The sequence below is a fragment of the Argiope bruennichi genome, chromosome X2 (assembly GCF_947563725.1).
Source record: "Argiope bruennichi chromosome X2, qqArgBrue1.1, whole genome shotgun sequence".
Taxonomy (NCBI): domain Eukaryota; kingdom Metazoa; phylum Arthropoda; class Arachnida; order Araneae; family Araneidae; genus Argiope; species Argiope bruennichi.
Genome location: NC_079163.1, coordinates 68,120,065 through 68,146,136, shown reverse-complemented (window position 1 = coordinate 68,146,136; position 26,072 = coordinate 68,120,065). Strand labels below are relative to the sequence as shown.

Sequence of the window (26,072 nt, the reverse complement as noted above, 5' to 3'; positions counted from 1 at the left end):
GTTTTTGCTAAGTAATATCTGCCTTTAATTAAAAGTAAAATTATTATATGTTATTTTGAAGAAATTGCTTCCATCGGAAAATTTTAATCGTCGTCTCTGGGTCAAACTCCAACTAAGAAGCCTCTAAATTCAAAGGAGAAAGGGTTGTTTTAGCCTCGACCACTGTTTCTCTTCTTTCCTGATTCATTTATTGTATTTTCACATTCTCCCCATCCCCATTTTCGTTCATCATCGAACCTTCAGAATGAAAAGGGAAGCACGCAGCATTGAACTCTCAGAGTGAAAATTTAAATATATAACGAATACGCAACTTTAAAAAATGACTTCTAGAAATGCTATAAGCTCAGAAGTCCTAATAGACGGACGGCCACTGCTTGAAGAATTAATAGATCAGAACAAACAAAATATCCTTCACACATAAATACATATCAAAAATTACATAATCAATTTCAGTTCATTCAAATTGAACAATAATAAATTAAATGACAAATTAATTTTCTAGATATGAAAATAATTAAAATATTCACCTAGTATGTTTATTTCCGAGACACACCCAATCAAATTGAAAAACAACCAAAGGGGTTGAGTAGGATCCACATGAAATATAGCTGATTTAAAAGCACAATTTTTCATCACAGTGACTTGACCTAAAAAAATTTTTAAATATGAGAAAATAACCCTGATAATATTCAGAATAATAAAAAGTATTTTTTGAAAATTCATCGTAATGCTTCAAAAAATAATAATAAAGTAATGACGTTTTGCAGCCAAAGCCTCACAAGCATACAGAAGTTATATGAAAGCGTCTTACTCATCGTGAGACAAACACCACCCTGGAATTTGGTATTTCTTACGCATTTCAATGCACTATTCAATGTTACATATTTCCTCGTTGATAAATAATCTCTATGCACTATTTGAGTTGACATCAACTATTTTAATCTTTAAATGAAAAGGTTGTTTAGCTATTTCTCGTAAAATGTTGGGCTGGGGGCATTTCTTTGTAATACTCGACAAAATATTCCAAAATATCCAATCTGAATTATTTGCTATTTTTTCATATCTTTCATCTTTAACACTTTAGAAATATCTTTATCATTCTCGAGTTCTGTTCAGATGCCCTTGACTACTTTCTCTAGTTTAAATATTGTAATTAATTTCAATGCTAATAAGAAAATAAATAAGTTAAATTCAATTAAATACTATTTCCAGTTAAAATGAAGGTTGCTATAATTATAGTGTTAAATAATTAATTAATTACAAAATTTTTTCATATACCATACTTTTAAAACGGATTAAAAAGTATGAAAAAGTTTATCCTACCTCTTGCAGTTTCCCAACTTCATACAGATTGTCCAGAAAATTTGTGATTGAACATTCTTAAAATTCACAATCGCAAATTTTCTGGACAATATGGGGCTAAGAGAAATTCTACTTTTTAGTCTGCTCTAAAAATGTATATTTTTAATAAAAAATTGTTTTCATTGTTTGTTTTATATTCTTATGTATATGAAATTTTGCAATCGATTCGATTTCAACTTATCGATCAGCCCGGTGACAAAATTTGTATCAAACAGACAAGAAAGTGAGTTGATATTACATTGTCTCCAGTTTTGAGCTATGTGTAAAATTTTAAATCTCTAAGATCATCAGAGAGTTAGTTTAAAATAGTTTGAAAAATTTGTAGCGAACAAACAGACAGAAAAGAAATATGAATAAAAACCAGCTATGCTGTTGGCCATCCCTATAAATAGTGGACTATCCCTATAAATATTTAGAATAGCAGAAATAGTACTTAAAGTGAAGAATTCTAATATTTATTAAAATTTGATACAGCTTGGTTTCATTTGCAACTTAAAATCTAGGAGTTGTCAGGTAAGGTACCTTGATGCTTGGAGTGAGTTTTGAGGAAAACATATAATGGAAGTATTTCCATTTATTCATCATATGCAATGAAAAACTTATCCGTTTTTTATTTGTATGATAATGAGTGTTACAAAATGAATCATATACAATAATTATAAGTCAGAACAGTTAATGAAGTCAATCAAATGAGCTGCCATCAGACATCACATATGCCAATTATGTCCATGCCCAGAGGACAGAGCATAACAGAAAGTTATGCTCTGTTCCTGGTAGGATTGGAGGGGGCATTGTATACATTATGAGCTGTTGCTTATCTAAACAAAATATTAATTCCACAGTCAGACGAAAAATTTTAAACAAAACATTGATCAGCAACATCCAAAAATGGCGCCAGTCATAAAAGCGTTGTCTTTTACTCATTAGCCATAGACTCATGCACTTTCGAACACCCAGTGAAAACTATAGAAACTTGGTAGAATGTCTTACCTCATCCTCCATATAGTTCTGACTAGATACCTTCATACTAACATACCTCATCTCTACTATTCTTTATGAAATTCACTAAATGGAAAATATATCAACACAATGGAGGATTACAGACAGTATTTTGAGAAGTTTAACTATAAAATAAGAATTTTCTAAGAGTGGGAAAACAAAACTTCCACAAAAAAAATGGCAAATCATTATTACATAAAAAAGTCATATTATTGAATAAAATGAATTACAGAATAAAAATTTTCCTTCTTAATTTGTATTAAAAATCGGAGGAGACTTTCTGAACAACTCAATAATTATTTTTAACGGGAATAAATCTTACTTTAATGTGCGAAAAAACCTCAAACATTGCTTAATATCAATTCCTTTCAGAAATAATGCAAATTATTACCTTAATATCAATTAAAACATGAAGTTATGATTTGACCTTTCCTGAATAAATTAAGATTATAATAAAAACATAAAATTAACTTTAAAGCTCCCCCCACAAGTTCCAACAAATTTACATTTAATTCCAGATAAATAGATAGAAATCAAGCATTTTGTTTTCAAATTGCTAAATATTTGAAACAGCATGAACTAATTTTATTTTAAAGCCAATAACATTAATAAACACTTAAACAATTATCAAGTAATCATGAATTATCACACACTAGCTTCAAAAAAATATATGTATATATATTTCTTTTACTAATGTAATATAGTAACAATTTTAATATTTAATACTCTGCATAGAAAATTATCAGAGAGTTTAGATGTGACTTGAACAAAAGCAATGTCTTCTATTTCCTGGTCCATATAAATAAATAAATAAATAACAAGAAAATATCTAAAATAAAACAGATATAATGTAATGCATAATTTTCACATATTGTTATGAATTTTAATTGGCATTAATTATTAATTACAATCAATCCATTGGAGATAAAATACATAGTATTCATATAATTTTTTATATGTATTCTACTATATAGACGCAAGATAGGTCACTGTTAGAGATACAAAGAATCAAAGCACAGGGACATAGAGGTATTATGTGCTCAAGAGAGAGAGAAACAAGAAGGCATCATTTCATAACAGATCATGTTAATAAGAAGATACCATTTAATAACAGATCATATTAGTACGAAAATTTGACATTTTTAGGTCTCTTGATTTTAAAATTAACTTAGTAAGATAACAAAACATAATGCCTGTGAAAAAATATTGTCATGAAAAATTACTCAATTTTAATTATGAACTAATCTAGCACTCATGATAGTTGGGCAATTTTAATGAAACAGAAAATAAGAATTAAAATAAGGAAGACATTAAATCAAAAGGAAAATAAAAAGTTTAAACACATGAAAGAATTTCATATGAATGAATATGGAGGCATTACCTTCAGTACTAATGCTATAAACAATGACATCTCCAGCTTCATAAGAATTAGTATCATTTCTTACAACCCAGTATTCTGGTCGATCCAACAAATCATCGGTATTTTCAGGAAGGACATGAATGTTTAAAGAAGAAGGATTACAAGAAGTAATTCCATATAATAAATTCCCATTATATTTGGAGTTAGTTCGAGATATTTTTATATATATTTTCTCTTCTAATTTCATTGAGCATTCTGTAAACACATAAGCTAGACTGTTAACGCCACATTTACGTGAAGCTACAGTCCTGAAAATATAAAAGAAAATATTAACACTAATTAAAATTAAAAAGTATTTGACTTCTAGCAATTTAACATACAGTGCATATAAAGAAGACTTAAAACTTTAATATTATAACACTTAAGTAATTGCTGCGATGGGTTTTAAGAACAATTAATTCAGCTTAGTTCTAATATAAATTGTTTTAATTTTTAAATAGCACACAAATGAATCACATGATGGCAAGCACCTCCAACTTTCAATGTTTGAATAGAGTGGCTAGTGCCTAAGGCACACGGGATCAGCAGAATTTCTTAATATATAATGGATGCTATGGGCAACCGGGAAACATCACATATATTGTTGTCATGAATAAAATAAATTATATGTTGAAGTATTGAATTATTTGTTGAAAGCTTGAGATATTTTTTGGTGTACTGCCATTTTATGTACATTTTAAAAAAAATTCAAGAATTTATTTTAATATTACTTTTACTTATTTATGTAAGAAAAAATGTGTTGGCTTCTAACAATTATCTGGCAAATAACTTTAGAACTAATTATAGCAAAATGTAAATTGCTTTTATAGATTGTGTTAATTGTTCTAATATTTTTCCTCTAACTTTAACATTATCTTGGAACTTAATTTGCAGCAATACCCTCTATCGTCCATCTAATTAGTAGCAGCATCCTATTAAGTTACAATTACAGTAAAATAATTGACCAGCTCATTCCTTAATCACAACAATTTTTAAAACAAAAAATATTTCTCTGGCATCATTCTTAAATATGTAAATTTAAGTCCATTTCCCAAAATTTCTTTTTTTAACAAACTCAATTGCTATATTAATTTTTTGAAGATTCATCAACTCCAGGTCAATAATTTTTGTTTATAGCATAAATAAATTTTGCAAACAAAATTCTTGCATTCTCTAAGATAACTGAAATTTGAAATAACCTTAACATTTTACAGTGAAAAAAAAATGTAAATCAAAGTAAAATAAAAAATAATTACCTATTTACTTTTAAGGAAACATTCTTTCCATGAACATAATGGAAAGACAAATGCTTCAGTTCACTAATAGTCAAGGCATCTTTATTTTTTGGTACTAAGCTCATATTCTGTGAAGCATCAATTCCACATTCTGGTTTCAAAGCAAATGGATCTGAAATAAGAGGGAGAAAATATTTAAACTAATTTTTTGAACCCTTTTATTCTGTTAGCATTTATAATCAATAATTAAAAAACAAAGGAAAATATATGGTGTAATTATTAAATCATTTGAAGCATTCAAATATGAACAGCAAATTACTATAAGGCATAATCATTCCTAAGCTAATGACTTACAATAAAAACTGATAATCAATTTGTGTTTTTATAAACAGAACTTCCAAGTTCTAATAAATATTATTAATTAGTGAATAAAATTTACAAACATTTTTCAAGAAATCAAATTTAGAAAATTTTGATAAGAGAAACAATAGTGTTTCCTTAAACATGCCTGAAACACAATTCTAATACCAATAAGTTAATTTCTGTCAATCTAAATTGATTAAACAATAATTTGCAAATACACATTACTAAAAAAAATCACATAATAAATGATAAATGTTAAGCCAATTATTATAAAATTTGCTCCATTAAACTGTTATTTTGAGCATACACCTTTGATTATTTAGCAGTAGAGCTTATAACTTTGAAATAATTCAAAAGACATTTTTTTGATTTTCCATTTATTTCTAAACATTTAGAATAATAATTTAATGATAAGTCAATTTTAACATAATAATTTTTGTTACATTATTTTCATACAGAACAAAAAAAAAAAAATGCATGCATTTGTTTTCTCCTATACAAAGAGAAATTGACAAAAAATCTGAGTTTTTCAAACTGAAGGAGGATTAAAAGCAAAGATTCAACAAAATGCTGTTTTGGGAATTATATCTGTGAACACTACAACTTGTATTTTCAGATAGAAAGTTGAAATTTGTTATGGGGGTCTATAAAATTTCTAAGAAAATTCAGGCTTAGGAAGTTTGTCTGTGAGCAAGTGAATGTAATAACTACAAAATGGAAATAGTTAAAAGAACAAAATTTGGTACACAGTTTTAGCATCAAAAATATAAATATGTATAAAATATCAAACAAAATACATCAATGGTTTGCCAGTCCATATGTCTGTACATTCACATGATAGCTTAATACAACAATGACTTAGACACCGGAAATTCGATTTGTGATCTTCTAAAATTGCAATTTTATATCAAATTTTGATTTCAGTCTATCAACAAAAAGTCATCTGAAAGGCATCCTTGGCTTTCTTCCCTATTCTACAAAGCACCAAAAACTCACATGTCGCCTTCCCTCAACTAGGCTTTCAAGAATAATCAGTTTCTCTACAACTATAGATTCAGAAGAAAGATTTATAATTACAGAATCTTTCTTTCAAAATGTATAAGAAGTAATTCAGATTTTAATATTATACTCTAGAATTATGAATGAAAGAACCATGCTTAAAAGGTTTCTTCATCTATTAACATTTTATAATACCAAGATTACGCAACACTGAATTCAAGAATCCTTCATATCCAGATATATTTAAAAGTCCTACTTCAATCACACTTATATTTTTGTAATATAACTATCTTTTGAAATGGAACTCACAAAAATATGAAATGTATAGTTTTGACATTGGTAGCAACTGAAGGTAGAATTTAAGACTTTTTTAAATTATTGAAGTGGTACTCTGCTCTAAAAGTGATGATACAATTAAAAGATGCAAAGATAAAATTAAAAAGTTTCTGGTAATTAATTCAAGATACACTGCAACTTAGAATGGCAAGAATCAAAAATGAACCATAAACAATTTTTAATCTTTATAATATACAAAAATTACTTACTTGCAAACTCAACAGCAACAGTATTTCCATAGATATCAAGTACAGCCCACAATTTGCCTGAAGTATTGACTCCACCAAAAAATACACCATGTTCAACATCATTAAGGCCATAGTGGACATCACCATTAGGGTCTACATAGTAATAAAGTTTTGAATCCTTTTTAGCCATTCTTTCAGCTATAGCTTTGGCCCAGTTACCTTGTATAGAAGTTAGATCTGGGCATGCATACCTTGGAAGTTTTGATTTCATGGTCATGGGATCATTCATTGTGAATCCTATTCTTAAAGCTCCACTCCAGTTTGTAGATATTTCTAGAAACTTAATACAAATAGGCTCACCAACCATTACAGGACGACTACTGAAAGCTATGCCTTTGCAAAATCCTTCGGACCTACATGCAACTACTCCATTTTTAAATAACTTAATATTTTCACCATGCACTTGATGAAAATGAAGCGGGTCATAGTTATTTCTTATTGTAACAGTCATCCTGTCATCATACAGAGACACTGAAACAAAGGAAAATTTTAGCACATATTAATAACCAAATTAAGCAATAAAATTAACAAAATTATATACACTAAATTTGGCAAACATGAAAGCAATGAATTCTTAATAAATATTTCCCTGTTTGCTAAAACATTTCCTATTTCTCCTTGATTATAAAGTAAAACAAAGATTGAGCAATCTATAAACCACACTCTTTTACCCCATTTGATATAATGTACAAGTCAGGACAAACATTTAAATAAATACTTACACTGCTTTGTTTTTTGTTATTTATTTAAATTAATATATTGGACTCTCTTTACCCCATTCCTTTCATCATTAATTACCTATATCTTCAGATGTCAGTCACTAATTATCTTAAGATATCACTGAAAAATCTGTGACGTTTTAGGTTAATTAATGACTTATTATCATGGAGCAGTTTGTGCATGTATGATAGATAAGATACAAATATTGTTTCTTTTTCGCTATCATTTGAATATCTACTAAAGATAAAGACTATCTGTAGACTAAAAAATGTAATATCCTTATATAAAAAAAAAAAAAAAAAAAAAAAAAAAAAAAACTTTTAATGACTGTTCATATTGTGAAAACTGAGAAAACGCTTTTGGAAAGATCTTTCTATGCAGCTTTCTCTCCAAATCTGCCCAAACTGGAAATTGGCAATCAGAAAGCTAGCTGGTTTTGAATGTTCACACACAGTAGACCTTATATCTCTCAACTTTTTTTTTCATAGAAATTCAAAGTACTTTTTAACAAAATGTTCAAAAGCTTAAAAGTATTTCTAAACATATGACATATTTTCAAATATTTCTGACTTGAGAAGATAACACCACACAGTAGCCACTTCATAAACTATATAAAGAAAACTAAACAATTAAACACAGTTTTTAAAAATAAAAAATACCAGTATCGTACAGCATTCCAAAATTTTGCAAAATTTAGGTATACTATAAACAAAATAAAAAATAGAATAAATACAGAGATATATAAAATTAGTACTCAATAAGTCATAATAATATACAATAATAAAACTCAAATTATCACATTTTTAAATTATTTGATGAATTCAATTATAAAATATTACTACATGAGAGGAGAGATGCTTCTTTTTTAATAGATGCAAATAGATTAAGATTTATTTGTTTCAAATACCAACAACAAAAATATTATAAATACCAGCACTTTAAAAAAAATTACTTTTGTACTTCCTTACTGCCACTTTGCTATAAATACAACAAGTTAAAAGTACCAAAATTTTACAAGAATAAAAAAAGAAGAGTATGGAAAATATTTAACCTAAAAGTTTCAAAGAGAGGCAATAGGGGGCTCATATAATGTTGGTAATAATTACAGATTAATACCATATTCTGCAATTATTATTATGTATTTATTCTGTATTATTACCATAATCTGTAATTATTACCATACAGGCTTTCCTTATTATTCATATATACTATAATAATATAAACATAATTTTGCAAAAATGCATGGCCGAGCAAGTCAGATTGCCAGTAATGCTTAGCAAATGCATGCTAAGCAATACTGGCAATTAACTAGACTTTAAGTTTAATTGGCACTTGAAAATGTCATACACAGCAATGAAAATGCCTCCATTTAGGAAAGACAATCCAACAAAATGGTTCTTACAGTTTGAATCGCAACTCATCACAAGCAGAATTGTGCAGGATTTATTTATCATATTACCCCTGCCTCATACAAAACGAAATTCAATCACAAGTCATTACTTCTTCTCCAAAAACTGATAAGCACAATATATAAAAGCAATATTTGATTAATATTTTCACTGATCCTCAAGAGCACTGGCTTAAGAAATTTTTACAAGTTATAGAATGAGATAATAAATGTTATCTATGTTTTTGCATCAGATGCGAGAATTAATGGAAAATGTACTGGTAATCAACTTCTGTAATTATGGTTACAATGCTTGCCAATACAATCAATTTTGATATTTCAAGTGACAGGTTACACATTTGCTATTAAAACTGGTGAAATGTTGGACATAACAACAGAATTAGGCATGTAAAACTAAATAAAAGCTTATCAATTGGAATCTATCATTGCCAGTGCCTTCATCTCCAATTAACAGCTTCAAATCACTCAAGTTTCACAGAAAATATATTAGAAGTCACACCTTTGCCAAAATAATGGTTTGAAGAAGTAAATCTAATGATTGCACTGTAAATCATGATAATCAATTATTCAAATATCACTTTTATTTTCACATAATGTTAAAAAAAGTTATATCATTCAGATACAAGCAGAATGGCCAAAATAATTGACTTATTATTCAGGTGAAATCAACAAGTCTTGAGCTTTCCAGAAGATACAGCAATTGGAATTTATTATTCCTCTCTCATCTGCAGAATGCTGCAAACCAAAATCTTTATTAAATTTGTTAGCAGCTAATGACGCAAAAATTATTATGTAGAATGCAAAAGCTATCTCTTAAGATGTTTAACAAGATTGCCACTCAATTCTTAAAAAAAAAAAAAAAAAAAAAAAAAATGCCCTGTTTTTTTCCAGTATGTATATCCAAGATAAGAGGAAATGCGCAAATAGAACCCATGTGCCAGTTATAATGCAATATGATTTTAAGGAGTGGGAAGAAGAAGCAACTTAACATTATTTGAAATAATAACATATTTAAAGAAGGTTTATATTTACATTTAAAAAAAAACAATTTCTCTTTATTTATTATCTAGAATTTCGAAAGACAAAAATATATTAAGGGGAGGGAGGGTATATCACCTCTCATGCTCTTTAACTGCAAGCCACACAAAATTAAGGACTCAGGTGAAATAAAATAAACATTTTTGTTATCAGGATACAAATAATTTAATAATTACTTAACAATAAAACATTACAAAGCAAGATTACTTTTTATTTATCTATTAATTTTTGCAAATTCATGTGTTTAGGCATCAATTTTTGAAGATTTTTCAGCCATTAATTTCATAGTTCTAATCCTTAACAAATAAGGTACGACATTTTTGTACAGCCTAACGTACATTTTTTAGCTATTTCGCTTTCAGTGAACATTAGCGAAAAATTTTTTGATACATCACTGAATGCATTAAAGAATAAATGTGATGCAGCAAGTTTCATCCCCATAAAAATTCAGCTTTAAATGACTATACTTTAACTAAAAAGTTCGTAAGCGATTTATTTTCAGAAATTCAAGTTGAGGTTTACAGACTTGACACGTCATCTTCTCCTGTATTCCTTTTAATTCAACGTCAATGATGACTCTTTTGAACAGGCAGTCATGTATGTTTTCCTTTTTAGTCAAGACTAGTAAATGCTTGTTTTTCCATTTTTCTTAAGCTTATTTTTACAAAGCGAGCAGTATGCAACAAATGGATTTTGCGGAACTCCTCGAACCCATTCAGCAAAATCAGGATTGATTTTTCTTTTTTTTAAATCCGACAAATTCATATTAAATAACGATATTGAGCAGTCCATTGTTTAAAAAAATTTTGTAATCTACTCTGAATAAGATTACAGTTTCTCAAATATTAAAACTATTCAATAAACTCAAGTACGGTAGACTAAATACCACCACGATGCATCTGCGATTGAAACCCACAAGAAAAATGTATTCTATTCTTTCACGCAGTTACAGAAGTCTTGCACGTGCTCCTCAGCTGCAATTCGGGAAACTTATGGAAAATGAACTGGCTCGCAAATTGAAACTGGGCTGATCTATGAAACAAAAAAGGGGGGCGAGTTTCCGCATTACATTATTGCGAGTAGTATTGTCGCGTTTTTGAAAGTTTATGACAACAATCTTTTATTCTTGCAACCTTTATAGAGATCGGCATTTTTTAGATGGGGAAAAAAAATAATTAAGAAATTGAAAATTCCCTGTATTTTCCCGGGTTTTATGAAAATTTTCACATTTCTCTGCATTTCCCTGTTTCTTCAGTCCATTTTTAAATTCCCTGTGTTTTTCTTTGGACATTTATTGCCTCCAATGTTCCTTGGTCCATTTTAGATCTCCATTTCTGTGACTCATTAAGGAATTACTACTAATTAAAACTATGATACTTAAATTTTAAAGATGAACTAACAATATAATTATATTGTAACATTTATCCACACAACACCTTCAATAAATTATTTAAAACCACTCATGAATTTTATGATTTAATTCATGATCATAACAATATTTCTGAAAATAATGAACAGCGATGCTGACCCATTGTTCAATTCCATAATATTTTGCATATAATTAGGACTAAAGGTCCTGTTGTGGATACTAAATATGATGTTTAGCTCCACATTAACTTGGTGCAGCTAAAAAGGAATTTCGAACTTTAATTTACAGTGAAATTTGTAGTCCTACTAGTTACTGGGCAAGTCTCTTAGTCATAGGAAAACGAACTAATGATTCTTAGATATCAAGCAGCGACTACAGATTTCTAAATGCTCAGACAATACCTGAAACTATTATTTTCATTACATCCGATTTTAAACATGTTTATCAACAAGTCTCACTGAATGAGGAAGATAAGCATAAAACTGCTTTAATTGTTCCTTTGGCTTATTTCAATTTCACATAAATTTTTGTGCAATACTGCTCATACAAGGCAGCATTTAATGGCTATTGCAATTCATTTTTACATTTTTTTTTCCCCATATACTAATTGTTCACGCGAATGTAGCTTAACGCCAAATTTGGCAATCTTAAAATTACGGCAACCCCTTTATCCACCCTTCCGGTCGAGTCTTTCCGGGGTTCATTAGAACGTTGACCCGCATCGGCTCCCCAGCCCCCGCAGAAGCTGTAAACTTCAGTTTGTAAGGCTTAACAAAGCCAACCGCAATCAACCATGTATTATATGATCTACTCACCGCAAAAGGTGTGTATATAGTATAAATAAAGAAATTTAAGCAAAACTACAGTCCACTGCTCACTTCGAATCACCACTAATCTTCTACTTACATCATCTTCATTGGGAAAAGTATTTAGAACATGCAAAAAAAAAATTCTGAATGATTACAAGAATTTGAGTTCTAAAGTAACACAGACCACTTTAAAAAACTTTTTTTTAATACAGTAATACTAAAGTAATTGAGAACTCCTTTTCTAAATATATTATTAAATTGCTTCCCATAAATAAAAGACAATTTAGTAGCAAATATTTTAAATTTAAAAAATTAAATTTTTAGAAGTTTTATATTATTAATTTTCATATTATTAATATTAATTTTTATATAATTAATATTTTAATCCTTTTTCCCCCAAGTGATTTTTTATAACAAAAAATGGTGTGAAATTAAGAATCTGCTTTGTTGTTAAATTTTTATATTTATAATTAAACTTGTAAAAAAATGGAAATTAAAAATATTGACATATTTTTTTTTTTTAACTAAGACTTTTAGTTCTGAATCTATACTAATTCTTACAATACATATACCTGAAAGAATCTATATAAATTTTCCAAGATTCATCTTTGGGGGAGGGGGGGGAAATGCCTTCGGAATCAAAATACTTACATCAACAAAAATGAAAGCCAGAAAATTACATTTAAAATTTCCAAAGACAAAATACTTGTAGAGCTCTAATTTTTTAATATGTATTTCCAAGCTATAAAATGGGCTAGAGCACTATTTGAACTCAATATGGATGAACATATTCTTTTTATATTTAAAATATCATTTTTTATATTAAAAAAATATTTTCTACAATATCGATGACACTGGTTAAGATAATAACAGATTGCTTAACCTACATTAATATTTTCATTAAAATTTTGTACACATCTATACAAATTAATGTTAACACAGATTAGAATTAACCATTTTTCTTTCATTTTAAGTCAGTGTAATTTAACTAGTATGTTTTTTTTTATTGTATGACTTTATATTACACTGATTTGCTTTCATTTTCAATTCAGTTTTTGCATAATCAGTAAAATTAGCTAAATATTTAGATGAGGAACTGGTTTGAAAGGCACTTAATATCCTGAAATGTTTCTTAAAATTCCAAAATTATATTCTGAAATTGCCCGGTAATGTTAAAGATTCACTACAGTAAGAGCTGAACGGTAAATTTGTAACCAAACTGCTTAAGTTTTCAATATTCCACAATACTATTATTTGATGCAGCAAAACTTTTAAATAAAAAAAAAAAAATGAAAAAACAATTTGTTAAACTAATATTGGTTTTGAAAAGTCATTTTTAAAAAGATTACTTAGATAGCAATAAGGACTCAAAAAGAATGCAAAACATTATATTATATATGATTTGTGAAATTTGAAATTAATTATTTAATCCAAGGAATTTATTAATTCAAAAATATTTTAAATAATTAATCTTAAAAAAGGAAAAATGCTTCAAAATAAAAAAACAACTTAACCACAAACCCTTAAGTATCAAATTTTGAGACTGAGAAAACTTAGAAAATATAAAATATCTTTAAAATTATTAAGATATCCGATCTAAAACTTCGGAGTAAATTTCCTAAACTACATGGGCCATTGAAAAAAATATATATATTTGTCATTTTTATGCTATTGTATAGCCTTAAATCATACAAGATGTGTTCTTGGTGCTGAGCAATTAACACTTTTTGGTTATATGATTAATAATACATAAGGAATATGATTAAAATAGTACAATCCCACTGCCTGAAAAAAATCAATGCTACTATAAATTTTCCAATCCCTAAAATATTCTCTGAGCCTAAAATATTTCTTTGGGAATGCTAAATTTTTTCCAATTTTTAAAATAAACACCTTTTTTGACAGGGAAAAACAACAACAAAAAAAATGATAAAACTCCATTTAACTGAAATAAAGAATTTAAGTAAGTTTTAAAAAAACACATTAATGGTTTTAAACTACTTATTTATAGCCTGATCCTTACACTGCAATAATTTTGATGATCAATACATCAGATAAACCAATTGTTGTTTGTATCCAAAAGCATAATGGTGATCCTTGGAAAAATTTCAAGGTTTCTTTTCTCTCCAGCACAGCAGCATAAAAAAATAAAGTGCATATGACTGAGAGTTATTGGGTACTTTCATTATTAATGCAGTGATGCTAAATTTACTATTTTAACTTATTATTAACTCATAATTTATGCTTTTTCACAAAAAAAAAAAAAAAAAAAAAAAAAAAAAAAGCTCTCTATAAAAGCAAGTAAATTATCTTACCCTCACTGCTCAATTAACCGTAAATGTTACATATATTAATGGAAATAGAATAAGGTATTTTAAGCTGTTTCTTGCATCAAATATATTAACACTTTTATCAATAAAATGTCAAGGTTCTTTATCATCTACTTCAATAACCTACAGGCAATTTTTAAAAAACTTATCAAATAAATTTTCTGCCTTAGTGAAATCATTAGTACTCTGTAAGCAATTCTCAAATTCATGAAAAACTGCAAAAGTCTTTCCTATATGCAATAAGCCTGGAAAAAAACCAAATCAAATTGATACTTATCAACCAATAAATAAGTCTCCATCCTAACCAGACTGGAATAGACAAAATAATCCCAGTGAAGTTCAGATCTCTCCTTTCCAGGAAAAACTTATCAACTGTCAAACAACTTTTCAAGATGACATCCCACAAGATTTTTGCAATTGGCAAGATACTAGTACTGTTTTCTTAGATAATGCCAAAGCATTTGTCTGAGCTAGGATAAATGGACTTATCTACAAAATTATTGATATGAAAATTTCTAATGGAATTATTAAACTCCTTTCTTTCTACCTATCCAACAAATAGTTCATGTAAGAGTCAAAAATTCTTTACCCATGCTAAAGAATATCCATACAAGAGTTGTAAAGGGATCCAAATTAATATTTGCATCAACAATATCTCAAGGCCTCAAAATTAATCTTTTTGATGATGATAGTCATATTCTGCAGCAATCAAGGTTTCAATTTTATCACCGAAACACTCCCAACACCTAACATTAATAGACAAATTTCTTATTGAATGGAAGATTCAAATAAATATTAGCAAATACCAAGCAATCTTCTCATGGAAAAAGAACATTTCTCCCAAATGCACTTTTCAAATATATATATATATATATATATATATATATATATTCCAAGGAATAACAATACCATCTTGAAGTACATTTGACAAACATCTTACTTTCAAAAACTATATCTAAAAAATTATAAACTACAAGGGATCAAAAGCTAAATTTTTAAGTTGATAAGATTTTCATGGTGATCTGAAGCTATGTCATTAGTAAACATCCAAGTAAAAACATTTGCTCAAGTACAATATAATGGTTTAGAGTTCCTCTTCAGATCTCAATAGAGTTCACAGTTACAAATGGTATGTTTCTCTTTTACAAAATTAACATCAGAATATGTTCCACACTGTGGTCTATCATAATGGTGCACATAGACACGACAACACACGAATGACAAAATTACTATTATACACCATACATCAATGCACTCGATATCTTTAATATCCAGTGATTTGCTTACTATCTGCAAAAAAGCACTCAAATACTGTTCTACTAAAATGATTTATGGCAAAAATCTTTACCATTTAATTTTTCATTCAACAAGAATCATAAGCTTTGTAAAATAGTTTCACAAAGAAATTAAAAAATCATATTCAGCAGCTATGATTTATTCTCATACTTCAAGGACTACTTTCATTTATAAAAATGTGAATGATTTTTTAAATTAAATTTTTACATGTGGATGCTGTCTAAAATTATCTCTTAAATCATACTAATGACCTTATAAACTTTTATCAAGAATGAAGAATTTTGTCATTTACAAAAATAACAAAAAACCTATTACAACAGCTAACAAACTCAAACAGGACCATCTTTTATCAGGCAATTCTGATTTGTCTGAAAATAAACTTAATGGCTCTCCTGAACAGTTCTCTCTTGCAGCTCATCTTATATTTTAGCAAAGTGCAACTACTTTCACATGAAAAGTCACTTAACTAAGCAATCAGTGAACTCAATTCCTCACAAAATATGAAAATTTTATGACTTAAAAATTTTTAGATTTGTAATGTTTATATATACATATCATGGAAGAGTCACTATATGGCAGTGTGGTAATAAAGCTATTAACTCATTTACCATGTTTAAATTTTATCTCACTGTAAATTGTATGTTGTTATCAGTCTATAATTGTAATTTTATATCAGCATATTCCTAAGACTTTTTATTAGTCACTGTGAAATAAAATAAAAGTTATAAATACATTTAGCTTAAATCAACCAATTCTTGTATCCTCATAAATGTAAAATTTACAAAATTATAAAACAATAATTCAAATAAAGTTATGTTGTTGGAGTTCTTAAATGTAATTCAGACTCAAACCATTATAAAGATTAACTTATTGTTTATAGAGATAATATGAAAATTATTCAAATGATGGATGCTGCAAATCTCATATCTGCAATACATATATGCATTATTTAGTAAAAACACATCAAAAATATTTTATTGAATAATCTCTTCCTAGTAGCAGATGTTTCTCATGTCTGTTGCAGATGTTTCCATCTGAAGGTTGTTCTAGATTTCAGATGGAAACACCTAGAACCAAATAAAATATTTTACAAGTAGAAAAACAAGGTTGAAAAGTTTCTATTTCATATTTTCAGCTTAACAATAAAATATACAAATTACGAAATACAGTGCATCTAAGTATTGGAAGTGATTTAAATTGAAAAGAAATATAATTTTATCTTTTTCTCAGAAAAGATGATTATTAGCTAATCATCTTTTACTTCCTTTCGTATGGTATAAAATAATATAACTATATTTCTTATTCCTAAATAATAAAAAATTATTTTTATGAAAATTATGATTTTCAGCTTTTAGTTTAATTTGTAACTTTATAAATATGACATGATACCTAAGGGATAAACTTCAAAACTACTAAAAATCTCTTTTAAATGTAGTATTTTTATTAAAACATTTCTTATTGCTAATAATACTGAAAAAAAAATCTATTTAAACAGGTTTTAACATCTTATACAGAAATTCAGAAACTAAAATCAAAATTTAGTACTTTCATGATCTAAAAACACTCTCTTCATAAAATTATGCAGGCAATCATGACATATAACTAAGTATATAACAGTTTCACTTAGTATACACTTCAATATCAAGAAAAATTGACTTGCAGATATTACTGGAAATACTAACTGAAATAAAATAATTTATAATATATCTGGTTGCTTATGAATTGTATAGATACTTTCTTGTTTTATTGTCAATAAGAGTACTATTAAAGTGTTCTTAAATAATCACAGGATCAAGGATGTTCTACAAAAACATATGGTGAACCAGTAGAAAAATGACTAGAAATTTAAGATACTCAGGAGGTACAAAAATAAAACAGATTTGAAACAAAAGAAAGAACAGAAGTATAAAATGCCTCTTGTAATGCTACTTATAAATCAAACAAAGAAATATGCAAGTAAAATTTATTATTGCCTTTGTGAATAAATAACAATAAAGGATAAGATTTTATAGGTTTCTCAGTAGTATCGTGAAATACAACCAAAAAGCTTTTATACATAAATAAATGGGACATTGAAATTGAAAACATACAAAACAAATCACCAATAAAATATTCAATACAGTTACACAACTAAGAAAGTAAGAACTATCTAAAATATGAAAACATATCTCGAAATATATACAACTGTACATAATAAATAGACATGACGTTAATATATTTTGTATAAAGCCAAAATAATGTTCCAAAAATTTCTTTGGTGAATCTAAAATATATCACTCCTTTTAATATTAACTGAGCAATTGGAATTAATAAATGATAACTTATAATGATTCAAATCCCTATTTTATCTGTTTAATAACATAAAGCAAAAAACAGAAATAATATACTGACTGAAAAGATCTAATTATGTATTTTAGAACTTGATATTCAAATCCTCAAACATATGAACTTCATAAGATTAAATGAATCTAATATTAAAATTCCACTAACTAATTAAAAAAAACGGCAAATACGAAAGAATTTTTTTTTAATATTTACAATAGATATGAAAAAACAACGATAGTTATAATACGGTCAGCTATTTCAACAATTGTCAAAATTCACATGTATACAAACAAGATATTTTATGTAAGAACTTCAATATACCTGTGCGATTTTTTTGGCTGAGACTACTGTTTTCTGCTCCCATGTTGCTCTCTACAGAAACAGAGAACAGCAAAATTACGTCATCAAGTAGCTTTCTTAGAATTCGATACGTTGATTCGAAGGCTTGTTAATTTGAAATTTACTTCAGTTTCAGTTTCATTTTATTAAAACAAAGAAACACGAGCCAAACGGAAATTGTCTCGCGTGCATGAAATTACGCAATTCCCTGTAGTGTTCAGATGCTGATATCCTTCAATAAGCATGTCAGGGTTCCGTCAGTCAAACCATGACTCCGTACAAGTAATTCTGCATGAAAATGTGAGGCTTTGAAAAACGAAACTAAAATCTCAAGAACTATTTGATTATTTTCTGTCTCAAGTTATAGGTCTAATTACACGGTATGGGAAGAAGATTCGAGCAGTAGAATCTTTTAATCTTTCTTTTGGAAATTTCCCTGAACGACCACCTGCGTTCTAGAGATGACGAATATTTGATGAACCTTTATTTTGTAAGAAATATCAAAAAATTATACATATCATTGATGAATAATACTACTGAAGGAGAGATAGGATTTTATAAATAATATAAACTTAATGGCAGGTTTTTTTTTTTTTTTTTTTTTTTTTTACTGCAGCTTTTGAATCATTAGGAATGATGAATACTTGCTGAATCGTTATTCTACAAACACTAAAAAAAATTTCAAATACCAGAGATGAATACTACTGACAGACCAGAAGTAAAAATTGTCACACCCATGAAAAAAGCTGTATGTATATAAATATCGTTTGCCGCACTATTCGATTACCTGTAACTGTAACGTTGTTTGTTTACATATAAAATTCTTTTGCTACTAATAAATGTTTGTAAATATTCTGTAAAAACGTAAGAAAATATTTTTCTATAGAAATTGTGTGCATTGGTTAATAATAAATAACGCTTTTCATAAAGAGTAAATAAAATTTCACTTTTACCCCTGAGTTTGAAAATAATTTAGCCAACACCATTTGAATAGCTGAAAGGGCTTTGATAAAAAATAAAATCACTATGTATATGGATGCAGTTAAAATAAAGATTTCTGAAGTGTTTTCAGTCACGAGTGATACTGTAAAGAAAAAACGCTTTGAGTGTGAAGTTTTGCAAGAAAACTATTTTCTTATAAACGCCCCTTAAAGGCGCATTCTTCTATATATCTATACTACTATATAAATGTGAAAATTTGGATGGATGTTTGTTAGTCAATCACGGCTGAACGGAATTGGATGAAATTTGGCACAGAGATAGATTATAGTCTGGAATAGGACATAGGCTACTATTTGTTCCGGTTAATTGAGTAGTTAATTTTTTATTAATTAAAAACTAACTTTCCCGCCAAAAGTCTTCATATCCCCGCCGCCAAATGAGTATTGCTACAGTTGTTTTTCTTGCCCACGCTGAAGAGGCAAGGCTTAAGATATTTTCGATCGATTATTTCAAATGATTCTGTTCACTTTCTTAGTGTTTGAAGCATTTAAAATTAAAAATTGTTAATTAATCTTTCGGATTCATTCTGAAGTACTTTCAAATTAAAATAAAACAGAATAAAGGAAATAAAAAATTTCTAATCTGCATTACCCTAACTGGTGTTGAAAATTCACGCATGTGCAATGTGTTCTGATTGTTGACAATTGTATTTTCATTTTAATTAAAACTTTAAAAATTATGTGTATTATACTCTTGTAGCTATCTCAAACTCGATCGATAAATTAAATAGACTTGATTTGATTTTAGAGAAATACGGACTTGATTTTCTATTTTTTTATTATATATTTTTAATAAATTTATTTATAGCTTTAAGTGCATCGTTTTTTTAGGTTAGTTTTAATTTTTTTTATTTGTTATTATTTGATACTTTTTCAGAATGCCCAGAAAACGCAAATCTAATCTTTCGAAGAGAAGTTATAAAGCTTGGGTTATGGAAGTAGCTAGAAGACCTGTTTGCAATTTTAGTGAGCACTTGTGAACTGTCAAACCTCCTCCAGTTGTGTGATACATACAAGGACGCTTTGTAAGAAGATATCGTGGCTGGAGGAAGGCTTCGTATCAGAGTTTGGAAGCAATATTATAAAAACTACCATTATTACAGGAGCTGCTAAAGGAGGCGACGTTTTAATTAACCACATACCTGTTATTCCAAACAACTTGTCATTTTTTTTCAAGAGGTTGCAATATCCTTTAAAATTGGCTTTTACAATGACGATCAACAAATCCCAGCGCCAAACCAGGGCTTAATGTTGTATACATTATGGTATTAGAATATAAATTAATGTTGAAATTTTCCCATAGACCTTTCTCAATCAGTTACAAGTTTCTTGATTATATCATATCAGACTTTGCTTTCAACAACACTATAATGATATGGTTTGATAACATTTTACATTTTGATCAGACCGTCAGTTCTTATACATACACATCAAAATTTCCACACAAACGAAGTCGCGGGTAATGGCTAGTTTATAATAAAGCTCAATGTGTGTACGCTCGACAGGCCAGACCGTTTGACCTACAGTTACCTAATTTGGCACATGTATACCTTGGAGATCGAGAATGTGCACCTCGTTTTGTTTTTTTCGAATTTTATTATCTTTTTAATTATACTAATGTTTTAATCTATAAATTAAATTTCTATGTTTTAACAAATCATATTTTTGAACAGCTTATTTCATACAAAATAAAATTTAACTTGCACAAGCACGTTACGTGCATATGGGGGGGGGGAATTAGCTTTTATCAAAGTGTTGCCATCATATTGACAAAAAGTCTAATTAAAATATAAATCAATTGTTAATACAAATTAAATATATAAAGATGTAATTTTCAGCATGTGTCTGTATGAAAAGAAATAAATATGAAATAGGATATTTTATAAAAAGTAAATGCAAAAAAAAAATTCAATGACTTTTGCTATTAATTCAATAAATATACTATTAATTTAATAAATCAGCTTTATTTAAGACAAACATTGTTTAATATATATCCTTTCAATTCAAGGGCTGTAACGGCTGTTTTGTTAATCTTTTTTAATAGAAATAAATGTATTAGAATAGTCTAAATGAAATAAATAATTGTATTATATGTAACTTGAGACAACAAATGAAGAATGTTTAGCTTTTGTCTAGCTCCTCTACTCTGTGAATCATGTTTAACAAAATATTTTTCAGACACTAATATTTTAAATAAAAAGTTATATTTGAATCAACTAAGTCAGTCACTAAAACTGACTGAATTATGAATATTTGAATATCACTATTCAACAAAAATGGGAGATTTTAGATGACTTCATTGACCATTTCGAAGATGGTAACCTAATTTGCGTTCAGGGTTTCTCAACACTGATTTTTCCAAGATTATGAAAATATTGATTGTTCTAAACTATTCTATTCTAAACTATTCTATTCAAAACTTCATAATTCAATCAAATTTGATAGCAGAAGATAGAAACCTTCATTTATTTATTTAAAAGTTGAAGTGTCGAGAATATTTCACAGAATATGATTCCTTAGAACCAAAGGACTATATAAAATTTAGGCTTCATAATTTTTTGAATTATATTTATAGACCAAAACAAAATAAAATATTGTTATTTAAATCCTTTTGAAAGTAAAACTGAATTTTATGATGAATCTTAAGAATTTTTTGTTGAATAATTCTTGAGATATTACATAAATTATGGAAATTCTGTAGTACACATAACAATTCTCTTTTCAGCACTCATATTTTTTAAAAAAATGGTTGGTTTCAGTAAAAAAATGTTTTTATATCAATGGCAGTTTAAATGTTTCCCCTTTAATTTAAAGTTGAAATTTTGCGGGAATTGACAGATAAAATTTAGTTTTAAAAGAGATAATTTTTTAAGAATGTATAGAAAAAAGTACTGCCAATATTGGAAATTAAAAAGGCATATTTTTATCCTTATGCATTTATTTTACTGCTTATATATAATATGTACTCATTTTTTTTATATGTTGTTTTATATACTAATATTATCTTTATATTCTTTTGACAACTTTTCGGTGGTTGAAGATTAACAAAATCCAAATAAATTTTGTTTGGTTTGAAAAAGAAGATTGTATTAAATTTCAGTCAACTTGCCTGAATGCATTAAAATCTGTATCAAATAGTATTTAGTAGGAGCTGCATTTCTTAATATTAATTTGATTTTTCCCTCATAAGGTAAGTAAAAGAAAATTATTTAAAATTGCAAATATATGAGCAGTAATTTTTCTCTTGTGGGCAATGCAGTTTTTACATTCATGGATTTTATTCTTATAATTTTCTAGATCTCATGTTTAAAAAAAAGATGGTCAGGGTCAACAAAGTGAATATTTCTATAGAAAATGAAATCCATGTATTTATCACAGCCTACAAATTAATAAAAGTAAAATTTGTGTAATTATAATTTTTAACAACTTTCAGTTTGTATCTATTTTAGCATTTTTTATATTGTTGTATTCAAAATATTACTGAAATTGGATATGTACAGAATGACATAAGTTCAACTGAAGTGGGGAAGTATTTCTTATATAAAATTTGTGACATATTTTTAAAAAAATTTTTGTGGTTTGATTATGTGACTCAAGACATATTATACTAATATTGTGTATGAAAAGATCATCTATTTTGATACCTGTTAAAATGTGATAAATGAAAATTCAAGCAAATATTTATATAAAAATGTACTGGTAATATCTGATCATTAATATTTAATTTTAAAATTCTCTAACTTTCCTAGCAAAATCTATTATTTTAAAACAACTTGTGCTGAATATTAAGGAAAATAATAGAATTCTATCGGAATTAGTAAAGCTAATAAAACTGTGGGATTTTTTTTTTTTTTTTTCCCCTTCTGCATAATGAAAAACAATTTTTTTTTTCACATTATATATATAATATAGATCATCATCAAATAAAAATCTGAAATATATCTGAACAAATAAGCTATATAATAAATTATTTATTCTTTAAGAGAAAGATCAGTTTTTAAAATGTCACAAATGTGTTTTATTATTGTTAGTATTGTATAACTACAGTGGGCCACAAAATTGAATTAGAAATTGCACCTTAGAAACTTAGAGACTTTTTGTAATTACAAATTAAATATTGCTTTAAGATAATTGAAATTTTTACCTTATATACTTTAGTCTATGCTTTACCGTACTATACTAATAAAATTGTTACGTTTATTTATTTTTTACGAAAAAAAATAAAAGATCTGAGACAAGAGGAAAAACAACATCACAAAAATAAGTATACACCTTTATTAATTTCCTTTTAACGTACAAATTAATATTTTGTTACATTACCTTTTGTTTGAATTACAGCTTGTAATCTTCTGGGCATAGATTCTACTAGTGTTTTAGTGGTTTCAACAGAAATTTTAGCCCATTCTTCTCTCAGAACCTTCTTGAGAACTTCCTTGCTTATGATTTCGTGCTCATGTACAGCTTTCTCTAATTGCGACCACAAATTTTCGATGACGTTTAGGTCTGGAGACTGGGCTGGAGTGTGTAATTGCTTCCTGCAATGGTACAGCAAGTATAACTGCACAATCTTCACTGTATGCTTGGGGTCGTTGTCCTGCTGTAATATTGACCCAAGCCCCAACTTACTGGCCCTTTTTTTCAAGTTATCATTTAAAATTCCCAAATATACATGTTTGTCCATAATACCATCAATAAAAGAAAGCTCTCCAACTTCTCCAGCCGACATACAACCCCAAACGAGGACAGATCCACCTCCGAACCTGACTGTCTTAATAGTGTTTTTAGGTGCCAGTGCTTTCCCAGCGTCTCTCCATATTTTAAATCATCCATCGCTTCTGTAAAGATTAAACTTACTTTCATCAGAAAATATTACAGTGTTCCAGAAAGATATAGGCTTTAAACGATGTTCTTTGGTGAAAATCACTCTCTTTTGTCTATTCACATACTTGATGAGTGTCTTTCATATTGGTGTACGGCCATGAAACCCATACTAGTGAAGGGTACGTCGAATTGTTTCATCTGAGATCTTTTTCAGGATTGTAGAGGACATCGATAAAGTTAGTTTAGAGGCACTCACCCTCGGATCTTTCTTTACTGAGTGAATGATCTTCCTCTTCACTGTAGTACTCAGTATTTCTTTACGTCCTCTTCCAGAAATATTGGCTACAGATCCAGTTTTTTTATACTTCTGTAGTATTTTTTGGACACAACCATGAGTTACACCACTCAACGAAGCGATTTCTCGAAGAGATATGCCCTATTTCAACCATTTTACAACCAATAAACGTTCAGATTCAGTAGTTTCTCTATGAGAGCTCATTTTACGATTTTAATGAGAAAAAATACTATTTAAAAGCGTTGAAGTGCAATAGCACGTGTTATAAGCAGCAGCTACTCCTGAAACTCTTTAAAAAAATTTGAAACTAAAAAACAGTGGCGGCAAAATTTACAAATATAAGAAGTGTATACTCAATTTCGTGGCATGGTTTTCTATCTTTTCTTCGAATCACTTAACTTTTTTCGTAATAAATAAGTTAACTATAGAATTTTGTTATTATAGGATGGTAAAGCAAAGGTTAAAGTATCTAGGATAAAAAAAATTATCTATTTTAATTCAATATTTAATTTGTAATTGGAAGAAGTCTAAAAGTTTTAGAGGTGTATACTCAATTTTATGGCTCACTGTATATGCAGACTTTCTTTTCCTACTACTTCATCTGTTTATCTAATAAAAGACTTTCACATTTATATTCAGTTTTTTGTTGTATAATTTGTTTACTAGTTATATTTTAGCCATTATTCATGGTCTGATACAGTACAAAATACTTTTAATGACTTTTTGTATGTATGTGTGTGTGTTATGCTCTTTTTTTTTCTATGTTTAATATATTTTATTATTAGCTCAAAATCTTGTCTTTTATGACTTTCTGTAGTCTTTGTTTATATATTGTGCATGTCTGTTTTCAAAATAACCTTAGTACTAACACACGTTATTTATAAAAAAAATTCTATATATTTGCCTTTCAAGTTAAATTCTAATTAGTTTCCTAATTTTTATCTTAAATTAGCCCATATTACTGTACTCCAAAATTTTCTCTTATTTCCAGAGCCAAATCCAACTTTTTTTTAAAAAAAAATTCTTTTTAACACGCACTCTAAACATTGCTGACCATTGTAGCTGTCCACACTCTAAGGGAAGGAATAAAAATCTCTAATACTTACACATTCCTTTCAAAGATACCTGATTCTCTTTCCTAAATTGCCATATGCCAAAGAAATCTCTATCAGAATATCTTAGTGAAGTAACTAAAGGGGAAAATTTGTCACTTTGCTCTTGTGTCATAATGTAAACAGATACATCTTTTTGCTCACCACTTGTATAAAATGGGCTTCCTGTGGTGTGCATAAATTGAATTTTATTTCAAATGTTTCTCCTTTTTCATCACACATCTGTAAAATTATATTACATATATATCTATATATTAATAAGAAATAA

General features: G+C 28.0%; 1 protein-coding gene and 1 long non-coding RNA gene across 2 annotated transcripts in view; one reads left to right on the top strand and one right to left on the bottom strand.

Moving 5' to 3' along the window:
• LOC129960376 (protein neuralized-like) overlaps positions 1–19,012 on the bottom strand; it is a 30,384-nt gene extending 11,372 nt beyond the window's left edge. The window contains exons 1-5 of the mRNA XM_056073786.1: positions 18,558–19,012; positions 6,903–7,412; positions 5,017–5,167; positions 3,743–4,029; positions 528–647 (exon numbers count right to left, since the gene is read on the bottom strand). Of these exons, the coding sequence (XP_055929761.1) occupies positions 528–647; positions 3,743–4,029; positions 5,017–5,167; positions 6,903–7,412; positions 18,558–18,600 (1,111 nt within the window). The 5' untranslated portion in view covers positions 18,601–19,012. The remainder of the gene's footprint in view (positions 1–527; positions 648–3,742; positions 4,030–5,016; positions 5,168–6,902; positions 7,413–18,557) is intronic.
• Positions 19,013–19,368: 356 nt separating this feature from the next.
• On the top strand, positions 19,369–25,324 carry LOC129960547 (uncharacterized). The gene is made up of 2 exons (XR_008783621.1): positions 19,369–19,439; positions 20,454–25,324. It is a non-coding gene; the product is annotated as an uncharacterized LOC129960547 (long non-coding RNA).
• Positions 25,325–26,072: the final 748 nt, after the last annotated feature.